The 17,590-nt window shown below is 40.1% G+C and overlaps 1 protein-coding gene across 1 annotated transcript in view; it reads left to right on the plus strand.

Moving 5' to 3' along the window:
• Positions 1-176: 176 nt before the first annotated feature.
• LOC146486244 (ankyrin repeat and BTB/POZ domain-containing protein 2-like) overlaps positions 177-17,590 on the plus strand; it is a 19,124-nt gene continuing 1,710 nt past the window's right edge. Inside the window, exons 1-19 of the mRNA XM_085099874.1 lie at positions 177-1,266; positions 3,745-4,388; positions 6,289-6,444; positions 7,318-7,582; positions 7,685-7,837; positions 7,938-8,103; positions 8,500-8,589; positions 8,687-8,788; positions 8,975-9,068; positions 11,305-11,520; positions 11,988-12,049; positions 12,150-12,213; positions 12,586-12,764; positions 13,369-13,477; positions 14,779-14,888; positions 15,295-15,381; positions 16,227-16,292; positions 16,562-16,675; positions 17,185-17,301. Coding sequence (XP_084956000.1) covers positions 3,779-4,388; positions 6,289-6,444; positions 7,318-7,582; positions 7,685-7,837; positions 7,938-8,103; positions 8,500-8,589; positions 8,687-8,788; positions 8,975-9,068; positions 11,305-11,520; positions 11,988-12,049; positions 12,150-12,213; positions 12,586-12,764; positions 13,369-13,477; positions 14,779-14,888; positions 15,295-15,381; positions 16,227-16,292; positions 16,562-16,675; positions 17,185-17,301 — 2,760 coding nt within the window. The 5' untranslated portion in view covers positions 177-1,266; positions 3,745-3,778. The remainder of the gene's footprint in view (positions 1,267-3,744; positions 4,389-6,288; positions 6,445-7,317; positions 7,583-7,684; positions 7,838-7,937; positions 8,104-8,499; positions 8,590-8,686; positions 8,789-8,974; positions 9,069-11,304; positions 11,521-11,987; positions 12,050-12,149; positions 12,214-12,585; positions 12,765-13,368; positions 13,478-14,778; positions 14,889-15,294; positions 15,382-16,226; positions 16,293-16,561; positions 16,676-17,184; positions 17,302-17,590) is intronic.

Genomic DNA, 17,590 nt, shown 5'->3' on the forward strand with positions numbered 1-17,590 from the left:
CCTGACCACCATATCGTTTTCCAATATAGTCACGTTTGGATCACGTGATTGGGTCCCCTAAATACACCAGGTTACTGATCGAGCGCATCTTTATCACGCCACCTTTACTATACGGGCCATGTCACAAATACAAAGCAATATTCACAACGTACAATATGAATGAGTGTTTGAGGTACAGTCTGGTCAGGGGGTAGCCTGCGGCTCCTTCACCCATAACCCACCCTTGTAATACGTGACAAGCCTTCAATACCTTGTGCGTAGGCGAATAGTGAAAATTCAGTGCCATTGCAAGTGAATGCTTTCTTGCACGTCTGTTTTGATCAAGGAAGATTACTCTTCTGTGTTTGTTCGATTTGTGCTGAAAGTGCGATAATTATTCATGTACGAAAATTACAAGATTGAAGATTCTTGCATGTCCACCAGTTTTGCAATCTAAGGTGCTCAAACTGATTACCATCCTTGCGTAGCTAATTTTATCACTCTACACCGTGATCAGCAGTATTTCTAGAATTACCAACGGAGGAGATTTTATTTCTGAAGAAAAACGGTATCTACATTCACACTGAAACCACCAGTAAATCACTGAGCTGCGACGTCAAAAAAAGAGTTCGTGATTGTTGTCCTCAGAGATTCCGGTTTCTGTGATTATTGTGAGAGTACGTCACGAATCTATGGATTTTGTTTTTTGAAAAGCTATTAAAATATGTCCCTTGGAGTGATCATTTCCGTGACACGTACATCAAACATTCTGAAACCTAAAGTTTGCCTAAGCTCTAAAGAATCGGAAGGCAATCCTCGGATGGGGATGTCATTCACGTTGACGTTGCTGAGAGACTCAGAGAGACACGAAACCCTGACGCCTAGTACATGAGTAGCTCGTTGAAGGATTGCGTAACAAGAGTCATTCAAGAGCACGAGCTGTGAGATTTTCGCAGGGGAGGGGTGAGCGAGACGAACGCTTTCCCAAGCCACCCCTTCCAGAAACAGGGAGCATGATTTCACCGGCACCTACGGTTGTTCTCTGTTCCGACAGAAAACAGAGACGCCCAATATTTCTAATGTTGGTGTTGAATTTGCGATCATTTTGTGTAACGTAGTGCCGTTGTTTGACCTCGTTTACGGTCGGAATAATCAGGCAGTTAGTTAACCTCGTTTCCAGGGTCTCCTCTTCCCGTCCCCTCCTTCCAGGGGTCAGGAAGAGAGAGACATACTGGGAAAAAATTACCATTTGTTGGGATTGAGCTGACACAAACTCCAGGAACAAAAGTCAGTTTTTCAAATTCCTTCAGGTTTAAACGTTTGCGTTGAAGTTTTTTTTTTGGCAAATTTCAATGTAATCAGCAAAACGTACAGATCCTGGAAGCTTTAAAATCTTTTATGGATATTTTGCGCAATTTCTGCATGTAAGAGAACAGAAAGTTTTTTTTTACGCAATACAGTAAGCAAAAATATAGATCGGAAAGCTTAAATAGCTCTTTAACTTCTAAAGAGACCTGAACGGAAAGTTGCCCCTTAGTTTCGGTAAATCGAAGCATTCACGAGCAGACAACACACTACCCTGCGAACAGTGGTTTCTTCAGCGGACGGTACGCTAGCGTAGCGTCCGCTGGAGAAACCACTGTTCGCAAGGTAACAACACACCTACCAGCTGTTTTCTATTAAGAACTAGAAATAGTGTTCACTAGAGCTACTCCCGGTTTTGAATAGTTGTTTTTGACGATTTGTATTGAATATAAATATTGTGTATACGACTGTTGTAATTTGACGGTTCAACTAAATTTATTGAAGTTAATATTCAAAGAAATAGTCAACATATTGCTTTGTAAATCTGACAATGAAATCTATGACAATCATACAATATTGTATTTCAACATTGTGTAATTTTTGGGCAAAACATGAAAAAAACTTGCAACAGTGTATCGCCAGAAACTTGTGTCATGAATAACAATCTATTTATATACATGTAAACCAGATAATGTAAATCTATTTTAAGCATGTAATATTGTATTTCAACTTTCCAACACCACCTTGCGCGCTTGCTAAAAAATTACCCGAGACCACCGTGCGCGCCTAGTTTCATCAAATCGGAAAACCTTCCCATACTACAAACACTTTTCTTACTTTTTTTTTGTTAAAATATTTCTTGTTTATATGCGCACGGGGAATTCTAGAGTGCTTCCTCGGGTTTTGGCTTCTGAGCCAAAACCCTGCAAGGGCAATAAGTTGTTCGTTGAGTTGATTTTCCGTCCTTGTTTTTTGTCCTGTAATGGCGGCCGATGACGAATACACTATAGACTAATGAAAAAATTATGATTTTGATGAAGTTCTGATTAAGTTAATATAAAGTTTACAGCCCAACGAGTGACCGATGGAACGACCGAGTGACATTTTCCCCAATCACGTTCGCAGACCCTCGTTACCCTGGACAATGTAACAAGGGCTCTGGGAAGGAGATATTGCGATAACTCGTTAATTATGCATGCGCGCATTCACGAGTTAAAAATATTCCGCTGAGTAGAAATAACTCCCATTTTTCGAAAGCACAAAATTTTGATCATTTTAATTGAGCAGTCTCCGTCGGGAAATGGCTAAGTGAAACGGCTTCATAGATACAGGTTGACCACTTAATACAGGTTGCACAGAATACACGTTAACTATAAAAGCGAGCATTTGATATCCTGTTGTGTACAGTTTATGTACAAATTAAAAGCGCTTATAAAATCAATTACTTAGTTAAGAAACTGCAGCGATAAAATGGTATGACAAAGGTGAACATGGCATAGGGGTTGATAAAACATTAAAACCAAGATCCTACACTCAGTATTTCAGGTGGTTAGAAATTCAATTGCCTGGCACGCTATTTGTTACCATATTTGAGTGGTTTCCTTTTATACAAAATGACTTTTTAAAGCAGGTCAAGACAATAGAGACGACTCGTTGGGACTTTAATAGTTAGGGGTGACCGCCATGATCGCATAATAGAGGTCAAAATTGCAGTAAAAGGGACGTAATTTTCTTGATTTTGACAACCGACCGCTTAATAGAGGGTGACTGCTTAAGCACGGTTCCGCTTAATACAAGTATGACAGTCAGTATATGGAATACAAATTGATGGGTCACTCACTGCCATCGCTAAAACGGGAATCCAGACTAGGCCTTCTCTTAGCTCCCCAATGTCAAGAACTTAGTATTGTATCAGGCTAACCTTAGAGCCAAGGCGATGTTGGTCAACTTCCGATTTTTCAAGTGATCGACACTTTATCAGTGTGGATAGTTTTCGTGTTTGTCCAAATGCCGGTTTGAAAAGTTTGAGAACCCAACATCGGTGTGGATCTTCTGATAAACTGTTATATACAACTTCAGTATAATTACATTGCTTGTCCTGCGTGTTGATCAGTCTGCTTCCATGGTTGCCACACAAAGGGTAAACATCCAGTCGCGTGTGTGAACACTTATCGTTTCCTTGTGTAGCTTTATGTAGTACTGTGAGGGATAATTTTGTGTAATTTCTTTCTCGAAACTCGACCCATCGACACAAGCAAAGATGGCTACTCAACGTGGTGGCCTTAATACGTTACATGAAGGTTTTGTGGTGGATGCGCTGTTTACTCACTGCACAATACAATATTTCAATCACAGAAGAACGCCAATCAAACGTTGAGCGCAGTGTTAGTGATTTGTTAGCGCATTACACTGTTTACTGTTTAATTAGCTAAATTCTTGGCGGTTTACCCATTTAAATAGATCGCGGAGCCAAAATTTGTGTCGTTTCGCTGTTATGGCCCAAGACAACCTTCCTGCAAATTCTCACTTTCTTAGCGCCGCCGTTGTAGCGGAAAATCACAAGTTACAAAGAAATGGCGGACAGGTATTGAATATCGATAATGACTGGGATGTATGGATTCCTATGCTGCCCCAACTCGATGAACTTCCATGGACGCTGCAAGACATTGCAAAAGTTCTACGACTCGGAAGGACGCGGGAAAATTTTCGCGCCATTTCGCCGCAGGCTGTGGAGCGCGTGTCGTTTCTCTTACAAAGACCTTTGTTGCGCATTGTACGTGAAGCGAAGCGACTCTCAGTTCGTTATTCCAAGTGCTCGAAACAAGAAATCCAAACAAGCATTCGCCTCGTGTTGTCGTTATCGATGGCTAAAAGCTGCTTAGCTTTGGCGTCTAAAGCGCTGTCTTTGTACTTTATGTCCACCGATAGATTTCGCCGATCTAAGCGGACTCGCAGTGGCCTAATTCTACCCGTTGGTAAAATGTTTCGCTGGCTTGTGAACATGAAAGTGGCGTCTCGTATCTATGACGCAGGAGTAATTTACCTGAGCGCCTGTTTAGAATACATTGCTGAAGAGCTTGTCTACAGAGCTGTCACCAATTTAGGTAATCTTTAATTATCTGTTAATTAATCATGCTAATCATAGCTGGAGACAAAGACGGTTTAATAATATGTTTACTTTATCGGCGCTGTTGGTGGTAGACCGCTAAATGACAAAATTATACCTAGATCATGCAACTTGAAAACTCAACAAGACGCCAACATTGTTCCTTATTTTTTAAGTTTAAGGTTAAATTATAAACTGAGCAAGCGCAGTTGTCATAGTATGTCTCCTGATTAGACTAAATTGCCTCTTTTGTTTTACTAAAAACTTGCAAGCATTCATTCTTTAAAAAGCAATTATTACTCAGACATTAATTACAGAGTTATTTCATTATGTTTTAGTTTTTTGATTCGGTGCGTTGACCGTTCAATATGATGATTGTCGGTAAAACGTAATCAATTCACAGGTTCCACATTTCGATTAGTGATCTGTTATAATAACCGTAAAAGGGACTTTACAGCTGTAGAATAGCTATAAACTTCTCGAATAAACGGCTGCGAGTGTAGCGAGTAACAAAGAACAAAAGGAGTTTAAAAGGGCGTAGTAAAAAAGAAAGAATTCCAAAAGTAAAAACAATTTCAAGTACCGAGTTAGAATGACTATCGTTGTGTCAAACCGATACTTCCGAGACTTCACAAGCAATATTAATAATATAACTTAAAGAAACGCATTTGTCTTCGCTGTTCACTTGCAGGCATCAAATTCGACAATGGGTTGAGCCGCGCCGCTGGAATGAAGCGTGCAAAAGAAATATATGTTGCAACGCTGTTCAGTTCACTGCGGAGGCAACATGTTGTATATCTACGTTTTACGAAACATTTTCATCCAGCATTTTGGTTGAATGAATCGACTAAACAATTGTCTAAGAAACGCTGTCTAAAATGATTGAACAGCCGTTCAAACGAGACTTCACGTTACAGAAAAAAAAAATGACATGATTAATATATAAAGAAGTTGAACATTGTTCGCCTTGCAAAATGAAAAATGAAAATTGTTACTGAATAAATTAACTGCACTGAATTCGGGCAAAATGTTCGTTCATCGATCAGGACTGACAACTTGTCCGCGTTAAACAATATCATGAACATAAAGTTTGGGATAGTTTTCGTTTCAATTCTGCATGTCTTTGTAGTCCTTTAATGTTTTTCATTTCTATTTCAGTTGCCTCCATTGCTACGCTGGTGCATGTCTGAGTTGCCTTATTCTAGCAGACGCTGCCTTTTTTTTATTGATAGAGTTATTTGCTTTACAATAATTTTGCTTATTGTCACTGCCAGTGTTGAGATTGTTGTCCATATCGCCATTAGATGGCTAGCGTAATCTTCTGCAATACCTCGTTATACCGCTTATATCGGTTTGCAGAACCATGGCTTTTTATATCGGCAGTTCTTTTCCATTAGAAGCCTGTGCTATTAGTTAATGTTGCCACCCCAGTCCCGTTCAATTTCCTTGGTGTGCTCGTTTTCCGCAGCATTTTCATCCAGCGCCGAGTTCTGAATGAAAAACAATTTACTGAAACATTGTGCTCGCCGTTTAAAATGTTGACAAACAATATATAAGGTTTCAAATCCATTAGTTTTAGGGACCACAGACCGTTAGTAACCACTGATGTACTGCAAACAATCTGCTAACAATGTTCAGCTAGTGAAATTCAGTTAATATCTCTCTGATTTAATTTTTTACTGCGCCCTTTTAAACTCCTTTTGTTCATTGTTACTCGCTACACTTGCCGTATCTCTTTGATTTACTTATCAAAGTTTTCAAATAATTTTTTTCAGAGGGTTAAACTAAGTGACAATTGAGGTAGTTGGCCGGAAAACCTAGCGCATGTCACGCAACTAGAGTGATTCAACTCTTTATCGAATGCTTTTAAACGAATCAATTTTACAAACCTTATATAGAGGGAATAGACCAAGTTACACCTGAGGTACTGGAGGAGTGGATCAACACAGATGCTGACTTCTGGGGAATATTCCAGCCATATTATCACCTACTGTCTGGTAGAACCGCCTTTGGTATTACAGACACCATTGACACCTACGCATCTCCGAGAAAAGGTACCTTCTTAAAAAATTGGTTGATTAATTGATTGATTGATTGACTGTATGATTTGCTTATTGATTCATTGATTGACTGCTATCCTAGGACATAACAAAGAGGCTGGACTGAGAGGCGAAAGGTTCTGCTATTTTGTTGTTGGGTCACTCGAAAATCACCCAAAAATTATTACATGTATTAGGGATATGTATAATTACTTCCAGTAGTCGTATTCAGGTTGTTTTGCTCAAAGATTTTGTCATAGTTTTGTTAAGGAGTATGCTCAATTACATCAGTACTCCCTTGTTCGGGTATGGGGGTTGAGAATACTCCCTGTAATGGCCTATAGGGGGAGACTCGCCACACGTGAGAAATCGCGAAGACAAAATAAATTCTTCTCCGTTATCGATCTCCGACTTTTCATTTCCAAGTTTTCATTTCCATTTGTGTCATGCTATTAATTTGCTCATTAATTTGCTCATGGTAGTTCGAAAGTCGTTTGATGCTAATCACGGCCACGATTAAAAGATAACCGAGGTTTTTCGCTCGCTCGTTAAAAAATGTTTCTAATAGTTAATTTCAACCTTATATATGGTAAAGAAAAGTCTACGTCAAAACTGAGGGACAAAATCTTTTTGGAAAAATCTTTTTTAATCAGTAATTAAAATCGACTCAAAATTCACGTTAACCCCCTGTGGGTTAGGGGGAGGAGACGGCTGACATTTCAGACTAAGGATAAGCTTAATCGAGGTTTTGAACAACTGGGCCCTGAGTACTAAAATAACTATTGAGTCTGTGGATGTTCAAAGTTATTTATCAGAACCTCTTTGTATTTACTGAAAATAAGAGGTTATATCACTGAGAGGCTTTAACTTGACTGTTTTTCTTCTCAGCTACTAGCAGTCCCAAGGTAGGATCTCCAAGACGCCGAGGATTGGATAAATCCTTAGCAACCACGTGTGTGACGTCAGTTGGTGAACTCACTGATCTGGTATCGCAGGCTCAAAAGCGGTTCGCGGACGTGTACCAGAGTAAAGATAACAAGTTTATCTCTCAAGTGGACTGGGCATCAAACGCTTTACACACGTTGTTTTACTTCATGAAGTGCTCACATCAGGTTGACGAGGATATTTCAGACATTTTGGCGGCTACAAGACGGTAAAAAAGAAAACAAAAAATGCTTCTTTGTTACAGTAATCTAGATCGTAATCTTGGACCTTTTCCAGTATCTTGCTCTGAGTCTACTCCTCCTTGTTGCAGGGCGCATTCCCATCTTCCTCCGCTGGTTGAGTGGCTAAGGGTAGCCAGCCTTCACGCCGAACACCGTGTCAGCGGTATGGTTGATGATGATGACGTCAGACAGGTGGCGCGGTTGCTGATGCCTTTTAATGATTGCGAGCCAAGATCTTTGTGGTAACTGTTTTCCCTCTCCTTATTTGGAATTACTACACGAAGGAAAAACTGGAGAACACCACTATTCGTAATTTCCAACTCTTTTATTTCCATTTTTCAGCTCTGGTGGTTTGTTGTGCGTATCCAGGTCCCTCTCATCCGTGGCCACAACAACTAGTTTTCAACAGGATCTGGGCATGCGCATGCTTTTATGCGGAAGAAGTGATATAATACCACAGGCTCTTGCAATGTTGGGACCCGAAAAGGTCAACGCTATCAACATACAGGCAGGAAGATGTAACTTAAAATGGAATAGACGAATAAATACGTGGGGAAAAGCTAACAATTTAAAAATGGAACACACAAAACACGAGAAAAAAATTATAATTGATAACGTTAACTTAATTAAGTGATAAGTTACAAATATTTAAAACATCATAAGACAGATAAATTAAACAAAAGTATTGAAGAGGTGAGAAACGTAAAAGGTGCGACCTGCACTGTTTGCAACGTCTCACATTAATGGTCGAGAGGACAAAACAATGACCAACAAAACAGTGTGCCTGACACTAAAAATCAAAGGAGGTCATCTGGAGGTTTATCTGGGTCCAATGGAAATATAACTTTAAAAAGGTACAGGCCTACTGACGTACAAAAGCATCTTTCCTTTCCTAAATGACTAGGGAATGACACCACTGATGTACGCATGTGCGGATGGTAATGAGGCTCTTTCAAAAACTCTAATAGAGTACCACGCGTTATTAGACACTCAGGTAAAGTCAACGTCCTTGTTGTCTTTCTTCTGTAACGATGAAAGATATTCTAACCTTGAATGCCTTAAGTTGTTCTTTTTGTTGCTTTGTGGCAAAGGTGCCGAACAACCAGCAAATTTATCCGCTACTTAACCTGGAACTCAAATCCTGGACCGCTCTGAGTTTTGCTGCCATGAAAGGCCATGTTGACATTTGCCAGGTGAGACAATACTGTAATAAAGTTTTAGACAATGTAAATGAGATGTGTGATAGTAATTGAAAAATTGATAAATAACAATCATTTGATTGATGCTTGGCTTGTTAATTATTCGTCCTTACCTTAACCTCGAGAAACTCGTTTTCCGTTTGATTTTCTTTTTCGTTACTATTTGACGTTTTTTCTTAGCTTCTTTTGGACGCTGGAGCCAGTCCTAACGGTGCAATGGATTATGGGAGAGACAGCCAAGTAGAGACTCCATTACAGCTGGCTTCCGCTGCAGGTAAGAGGTCACGTGTCGGATCGTAAACAATTTAAGAGGCGCATCCACAGCGGTCAACGCCACCTCTGTTCTTCGTTACCTTGTAACTTCAGTTTGTATATAGCAAATTGTCGTGTGGCAGACAATATTGGAGCAAATAGCTCGACAAATTAAAACAGACTTCAAGGCGAAGTACTTCATAAAGTGTCTTAAATCTCTGGAAAAGGCTAAGCTTCTGGATTTAGAGATATAGACGCAATCATAATAACGTAAGTCTTACGTCTGAAAAATACTTGTGGTCCTTAGATTCAGAATCAAATTGGAACTTAAGAATGTTTGATGAAGTCGAATTCGTGAACTGCTGTCTTAGCTATCTATGTTATAAATAGCTATCTAGTAAGTGTAAGATTTTGATTTGATTTAATTTTTAGTTTTGCTTTTTAGAGAGCCACAAGTTTGTCGGTAATTTTAATTACTGTTACATGTTGCCTTCTTCAATTAAAGTCTTACCTTACCTTACCGTACTATCTTGTTGGTGAGCAGGGCCGTACCTAGGATTTTTTGTCTGTGGGGGCAAACTCGGCACACCCCTCATAGGGGTCTACCGTATGTAGACAGGGTTTCTAGTTGAACATTAATTTTGTTTTCACTCCTACACAGAAAGTTGCCTCTACGACGTTTAGAGAAAAAAAAAACACACCGAAGCTTTTTGTTTTAAATTGCCATGACTTCTTATGGAGTTAACATCTTGTTTAGCTTGAAGCAAACATTGTTTCTCATTTTAAAACACAGTCGATACACTGCTGTAAACAAAGGGAGAAAATCACTGAGCTTCCACAATACAAACGCACTATATCAGTGGAGCGAAGCATTTGCAAAAACACAGTCGTTATTTAAATACAATTCAAGCCTTTTCAGTATTACTGTGACACGTTGCATAGCTCTATAACACGCTACAACGATTACTAGAGAACCAAAAAACCAAATAGCCGTGCCAAGAAACACAACTCCTTGTGACAAACACTAATAGTCGGGCCCGGCATTGCAACAATTACAGAATGAAGCTCATTGCATGATACAGGCAATGATTAATTTCTGTCCTAACATTACACAAATCTCAACAAGAAAGGCAGTTAAAACTATCAAGCACTTAAAAGAGCCAAGCCAAACCGAGCTGAAATGCCCTATGTGGCATAAAAACACCGTCGTTGAACACGCGAAATAAGAGATCATATTCAAAAGGAAGAGAATTTGTTACAGCGAGTTATAGCTTTTTCTGCGCGCCTAATTTACACCTACTTTTGTTGTATTTGTTTGTGCTACGTCTTTCATACCTTTCGCCCCCACACCTTTATAGATCATTATGTATGTAAATAGCCTTTCTGTCACTCCTTTTACCCTTTTAAGCCAGTTTTCTTTGCATAAGTTTTTAGTGTGCGCGCCATTTTCAGTGTTGTAAAGTTGTGTTTCGCCGTTTTTTTGTTGGTCGTTCGTTTTCAATTGTTTCTCAGTTGCTTATTCCATGTCGTTACTTGTAGTATTTTTTAACATCTTTTATTTAATCTTTGTATTTCAAGAACCGTTCTGGTACGGATTTGTTTACCGTCGGGATGTGTTTGGAATGGTGAAGTTTTCGAATAAAGTGACAAAGTAGAGAGCTGAGTGTAATTAAGCGGCTACAGAATTCAAAAGAGGAAACTCAAAAATCATTAGGCGCAAATGAGCTGTCGGATGATGAACATGTGATGGTTAAATCCAAACCCGCTACAAATACTTGCGAGCAGGGCAGGCTTTTAAAACCAATTTATCTCTGAAAAAAATATACTTGTATAACCTAGATTTAAAAAGACTAAAACACGCGCCAGAAAGTGGCGTAGGCTTGTCAGTCTTCATTTACACACCAAATTCTAAACCATAGGCAGCACAAACTGACAAAATCATTATTTTCATAAGAAAACCGGTACTGGCTTTTGCTTCAAAAGATTTTCCAAAATAATTATTTGGAATTCACATTGAAGGAATATTTTTTCAGTCAATTAGTCGATTTTCTTGTGATCAGTGTGATGTTAGAAACAAATTGAGTTTTCCTGGCGGGGGCAGCTGCCCCCTCTGCCCCCGCGCTAGGTACGGCCCTGGTGAGGGATCATGGATCCTGCGTTTGACAGCTAGGCGTGTCACCTGCCATAATGGGACTCACAATTAATTAAAATTTAGTTAAATCACTGCCTCACTTGATCCTATTGATCTTACCCACCAGGTGATTACGAACTAGTCTCCGTACTCCTGAGTAAAGGAGCGGATCCCTACATCAGTGTAAACACGGCATCATTCAGTCCTGGCTCGCGGGGGTTTGGGAACGCTTTTGCTGCTGCGGCTGCGCATGGCCATAAAAACATCCTTCGAAAACTGTTGGCGGAACCTGGTGGACGACGGGATACCGACATGCTATCACTAGTGGAGATTCTTTCTGAAGGTCTGTATTTCTTGCCGTTTTAATTAAATCTTTTGTTGCTATGTTTTTTCACAAAAGAAACATGTAGAGGCCCCGTAAACACTTGTCCGGATAAATTTGAAAACGCATCTCATCTTTTTCACTCCGGTTTGGCCTTCCATCCAGCTTAAAATGGCGTACGTTTCCGCCACCACCGAAAATTGATATTTTTGACAACGTTCATCTTGAGTAGACATGGTCCTGTCCGTACTACTCCGGATAAAACAGATATGTGTTCAAACTATCACGATAAATGTGAGCGTGGCCTTCGCATAACTTGTACTCGGCAGAGTTTTGTTTTTTTGCTTGTTTACTTCTTCAGTTTTCTCGTACGGGAAAACAAGCCCTGATTGGCTGAGTAGATACCTTTATTTGTAGTCCGATGATTAGCGGAGTGATACTTTCTAGTTAGCGTAAGCTAACCCATGCTTTTTCTTTTCATAATGTAGGTTCGCTAAAAGATGGCGGAGGCGAAAGAAAACTCACAAAGAAACGAAGCAAGGCTCTTGAGGTGACAGATGCAAGCTCGTTCATAGCTTATGTTTCAGTAAAATCATTGTGAAAGTATCGTGGTTTACGTTACACTAACATTACTGTTATATCTTCATCAGGAAGCCATGTATCATAGCTGTGAACACGGATGTCTTGACATCACCATGGAGTTAAGAAGCTTAGGTTAGTTTGAGGAGCTTGCCGCCGTTTAGCGTGAATGAGTTTTGTGGAACGTTTGTTACCTAGAAATCGCCTGCAAGGTTTTGTAAACAATGAAAAGGGATAAAAACAGAATCTTTAATTGTTTGTGGGGATCCGCAGTGCAACGACCAAGCTGATGAAAGGATCTTCCTTAGCTTGCGAGAGTCGTACCCGCTTCGCGGTCCGTCGCATTTTGTCGCTGCCGGCCAATCCGGCTACATCTAGGGATTTTTTCCCGCTCGCCAGTCAAAAGGAACGTGGGCTCTGTTCAGTAAAAAAGTTGCCTTTTTTATCAAAATTTAACAATCATAGCCATGTAACGCGAATGGCTTTCTCTTTGAACGTGTTTAACAGGTGTACCATGGAACATCCATTGCTGGAGTCAGACTGTTGGTCACGCGTACGAGAGAGCACAGAAGTCATTCCTGAGATGTTTGTTGCGTGACTTTCAATCTATGTCAGCTGATGAATATACAAACGATTTCTGTGACGATGGACTTGTCATTCTATTCAACATCTTCAGGGAATGCGAGGTGAGATGTGCTGTTTGTATTTGCATATGTTACAATTTCGACCATGGCACCGGCTTTACAAATATAATGCAAGTACATATCCTTCTATATACCTCCAGCCTGATAAAGGTACCCCTTTCAAGGCGGAGCCTCCCCGCATTATAGGGAAGGTACCCTCCCCGGCTTCTCGCAAGGTGATCAGATTTGCTCGATTTTCATAAACTGTTTCAGTGAAAGTTAAACATTATGTTTATCGCAGTTTAAAAGCACGCGATAGTCTACTGCTGTAATTTGGTTACCCTCCCTCCCCTCCCGGAGGGCATTAGCTTGGTCTAATAAAGCCCAATCTCGTACTCAGAGTCTTCAGGCTTTTTGGTCAGCGGGGCGACGCCGGGAAGACTCTGGGGACATCGAAAAAAATTCAATTTTTTTGATTGGCTGTTCCGTAACGGTTTCCATTGTTTTATCGCAGAAATCCTGCGGTAAAAAAAATTCGATGTCCCCAGAGTCTTCCCGGCGTTGCCCCGCTGACCAAAAAGCCTGAAGACTCTGGGTACGAGATTGAATAAAGCCCAGATATTTACGCCCAATTATCGTGTGGTGATTTTAATGTTTTACTGTTCAGGACTTGGCTCTCTCAAAGGAACTCGCCTCAGTGTTGTCATGTTGCTTTGGTAGTGAACCACTTCAAGAAATTGAGAATCTTCCTGTTACACAAACGTCCATAAGAATAGGTAAGAAAACAGGTCAACCAACATCGGCTGTCCATCAATCTGTCAATCCAACATCAGTTACATAAGCGTTTATTTAAAAAAAAAGGCACTAAAGTGGATGCCTCTGAATTTTACATTTTTTTGTCAACTGCACAAGGCAAATTGGTCCGAGACTTAACCCCTTAAACCCCAATCGTGACTAGCTTCTAATTTCTCATTACAATGAACCAACGTGATCAAATATACTGTTAACAAGAAGACAGGATATGATAAGCAAAGGTAAAAAATATCTCGATATTTCAATTGCGATAAATTTCCCAGCAAGAACTGAAAGAAATTGCGTAAAAAACAGGAGGAGAAAATATTGTGTGTGTTGATGAGCAAAATGGCTCACTACATCAACACAAATGAACTTTTTCTGTAAACGTCTATTATCAAGGAATTAAACGTCCTTTTCTGAGGTAGGTTTGCGAGAAATTTAGAGAAAAACCGGCGGGCGTTTTGAGAGGACTTCAATAGTCCAGAGTTCAAAATGGCGCCCACATCACTCACACGAGTTGATATTAGGGCTTAATGCGTAAAATAAGGGGACAGATAAGACTAGATAAGATAAGATAAGATAAGATAAGATAAGATAAGATAAGATAAGATAAGATAAGATAAGATAAGATAAGATAAGATAAGATAAGAAAGTTTTTTTTTATGTCACATAATGTGGTTTTCAATAGGGCACTGCATAAAAATTAAAACTGAAAAATAAAATATGACAGAGAGGGAGACCCCCAGTATAGCCCTTGGGATATGTGAATTTCACATCAGCTATTTTTAGACGGCGTGAAAACGGAAGTCTGTTTCCCGAGACGTCCGCAAACGTATTAAGGCGCCTGTAAATGCCTCTTTGGAAAGTCATACTGAATATTCAACAGCCGTCATTACACAATGCAACGTTGGCACGTTCCGATGACTGCCTGTGACGTCACACTAACCGTTTGCGGACGTCTCGGAAAACCGACTTCCCTTTAGACAACGTCCAAAAATAGATTATGTGAAATTCACATATCCCAGCGAACGTCCCTAGTTTCCCTCTCTGTCCCTTATTTTCTCTTGATTAAATATAGTCAGGAGCCAAGTGTCTGGCTTGCAGTGGTGTTGTTGGGGTTAGAATGGGTCTTAAGAATCACCTGCTACCTCTTGTTTTACACCAGCATCATCTACCTTAATTAATATTTCCCCCTTCTAGTTTACATCTCTGTATCACGAGATCGCATGCTAACCTATTTTTCTATTTCATTCCAAACGCCTTCCTTACGTTCCTTACGCAGGGCCAGATTATATTAATAGCTCTGAAATGTCTGACGTCACCTTCATTGTAGAGGAGCGACCATTTTACGCTCATAAGATCATACTCGCAACGGCTTCCAAGAGATTCAAGGTAATTCCTTAATTTACTAGGAGATGAGTCGTAAGCTGAGAGTATCAGTGGTTTACCTGCCGTGTCACGCCCGAACGCCGGCAAAATATGACAGGCGAAGTCGTGATAGGCTAGATGAGTAGCCTGTGAGATTTTCTTCTTGGTAAACAGGAAGCTGTGCACAGGCTAGAGATGAGTAACTTTCTCTAATGCTTAAAATATCGCAAAATAAGTGCTTAAACGGCTTATTATAAGGTTTCAACAACGCGGAAGATTGAACTCCAAGAGATGCAAAACGACAAAATGAACTCCGTTATGTTGCCCGGATAGTCGGTTTTTCATTGTAGATTCCAATCTGTTTCTCTCTATTACAGGTTTCTGCTGGACATTTAACTGTCACGTCACTAAAATATGCCGTTTTTTGCAGGCGATGTTGTCAAGCATGACCATGGAATCCAACGATGGAAGCAGCCCGTGCATCGAGATAAGTGACATAAAATATGAAACATTTACGGTAGGAAATTAAACCACTCGTACTCACTTTTTTAATTCTTAAAAGAAACCGCACTTTGTAGAAAAAAACGAAAAAAACCTATAACTTTGCTCAGATTCAATGAAAAATCTTCATTCTTACACTAAAATAATTGTCAAATTGTTCTCTACAGAATGAATGAGAGAATTCTGACGCGTCGTGAAAAAAATTTTCACGTTTTTTTTTTCACTAATTGAGTTTACGACCCCGGACTTTCTGAAAAACTGAAAAAACTTGTAACTTTGCTCAGATTGAACGAAAAATCTCCATTCTTGCACTAAATGATCGTCAAATTATTCTCTACATATTGGATAAGAATTTCCTGATGCGCCGTGAACAATAAATGTTCGCGTGTGTTTTCCACTAATTGGATTTAAAACTCATTCACTGCGCACGCCCGAAAGTTAACGACAAAACCGACCAACCAACCAACCAACCAAGTCAAAAGTCAGCTATCGCTATAACTCGTTCATTGCACTACGCGCATTCACGAGTTAAAATGCATGGCTACCCCAATTTTGTTTTTCAGATACCGAGAGCACTTGATAAGTTCTGCTTCTCCACATAGTTTAAACCGCGCAAAATATCCCTGTATTAGTAGGCACCACCCATAGGAAACCCGAGTATCTCGAGATGCGCAGAACGTATGCGCAGTAACAAAAGCAGGCACCGTCCTTAATATCTAGTGGAAATATAGTTGACCTGATCCTTATTTCCCTCATTTTCAGAGCGAGACAGAATTACCGTACCGTTACCTTTGATACAATTCTCAGTGCTAATGTTTAATGGCCGTGATAAAAACTGAAGCTCTCACTCTATCTTTTCAGCTTGTGATTCAGTTCTTGTACAGCGGAACGCTAGATCAACCGCGTGATCAAGTCGCAATTCTGGAAGTAAGTGTTTAGTAGTGCGACGCGTGTTTGAAAAACTCCCTGGTCAGCAACCTACTTCACAGAGACCACAGACGTTATACAAAAATTGCTGACATTTTAATATTCTTTTGTCAAATTGCCCCACTAGCCTCGGTCACTGAAGTATTTTTTTTTCTTTTTAAACTCAAGAACGAGGTTAGTAGGGCTAATTTAGAAGTAATTTACTTAGTGGGGCCAATATCAACCATTTTTGCATCTAAAGGTCTAATATCTATACGTTTTCTCAACAGCTGTTACAGGCCTCAGAGTTCTTCATGTTAGAGACACTGAAACGTCTATGTGAGCGCCTTGCCGCTGATCACCTCGACTGTGAAAGCGTCATGGACACATATGCATACGCGAGGGTCAGTAGAAATTCATCGTCTCCCGTCAAGGCGTTATCAGTCTTACACTAGGCTATACCTGGTGCATATTGTCTTGCAAGAGAAAGGTCTCATCCTAGCTAGCCTAACCCACTGGGTCTCCCCCACATTGCCCTCCTCTAGGAAATTCGTTATACTACTCTCACTATCTGAATGCTTAGGAAAGCCTAGGCTAGGATACCTGCAGTTACCTGTATTTATCAAAGAACTGTTAGATAAATCAAGCAAAATGTTAGAGACAAGCAGGGAAAGTTGTGACCGGGTGATTGCTTAAGTATTCCATGCGGGGAGTGGTTGTAGTAACCCGGCCTTATTGCTTCCTGCCACCAGTAGCCAGACTTTTCTATTTTTTAAAAATACAAAGCACTAGAAATAGAGTGAATTTTAACAAAGTGAATGGCTATGGTACAGTGAAGATAAGCTGTCTTTGTATTAAGCATTACTAGGCAAACAAAGAAATACTTTAAGATCTGCCTGTTGTGGAATTTCAGTTGTGTTCTGCAAAGGAGCTGATGTCATTTTGCGAAGGATTTATATTGAAAAACCTTGCTGCGATGATGGATGTCAAAAACTTTAGAGACGCATTGTTTAACAACAACGGCAAAGATGTAAGTATACGTTTTTCTTGTTCTTTATTAGCGCCAGTTTGAGCTTCCTTTTTTCTGCTGCTCTGAATGATACAGCATTTCCTCCCGCCCCAAGCAGACGGCCAAAGCGTTCTTAGAACAAACGACTCCCATGTCCGGGCGCCGTTCAAGATCCTTGCTACAAGGAAGCTAACAATATATAACTTGGATTTGAAAGCGGAGCTACCGTGAAACAAATCCAACATTTGAACCCGAGACCTCTGAATTACAAGCCTGGCGTCCTAATCACTGTAGCCTGTTCCAGGGTCCG

Source organism: Pavona decussata, unplaced genomic scaffold (genome assembly GCF_977016875.1).
Source record: "Pavona decussata unplaced genomic scaffold, jaPavDecu1.1 SCAFFOLD_21, whole genome shotgun sequence".
Classification (NCBI taxonomy): Eukaryota; Metazoa; Cnidaria; class Anthozoa; order Scleractinia; family Agariciidae; genus Pavona; species Pavona decussata.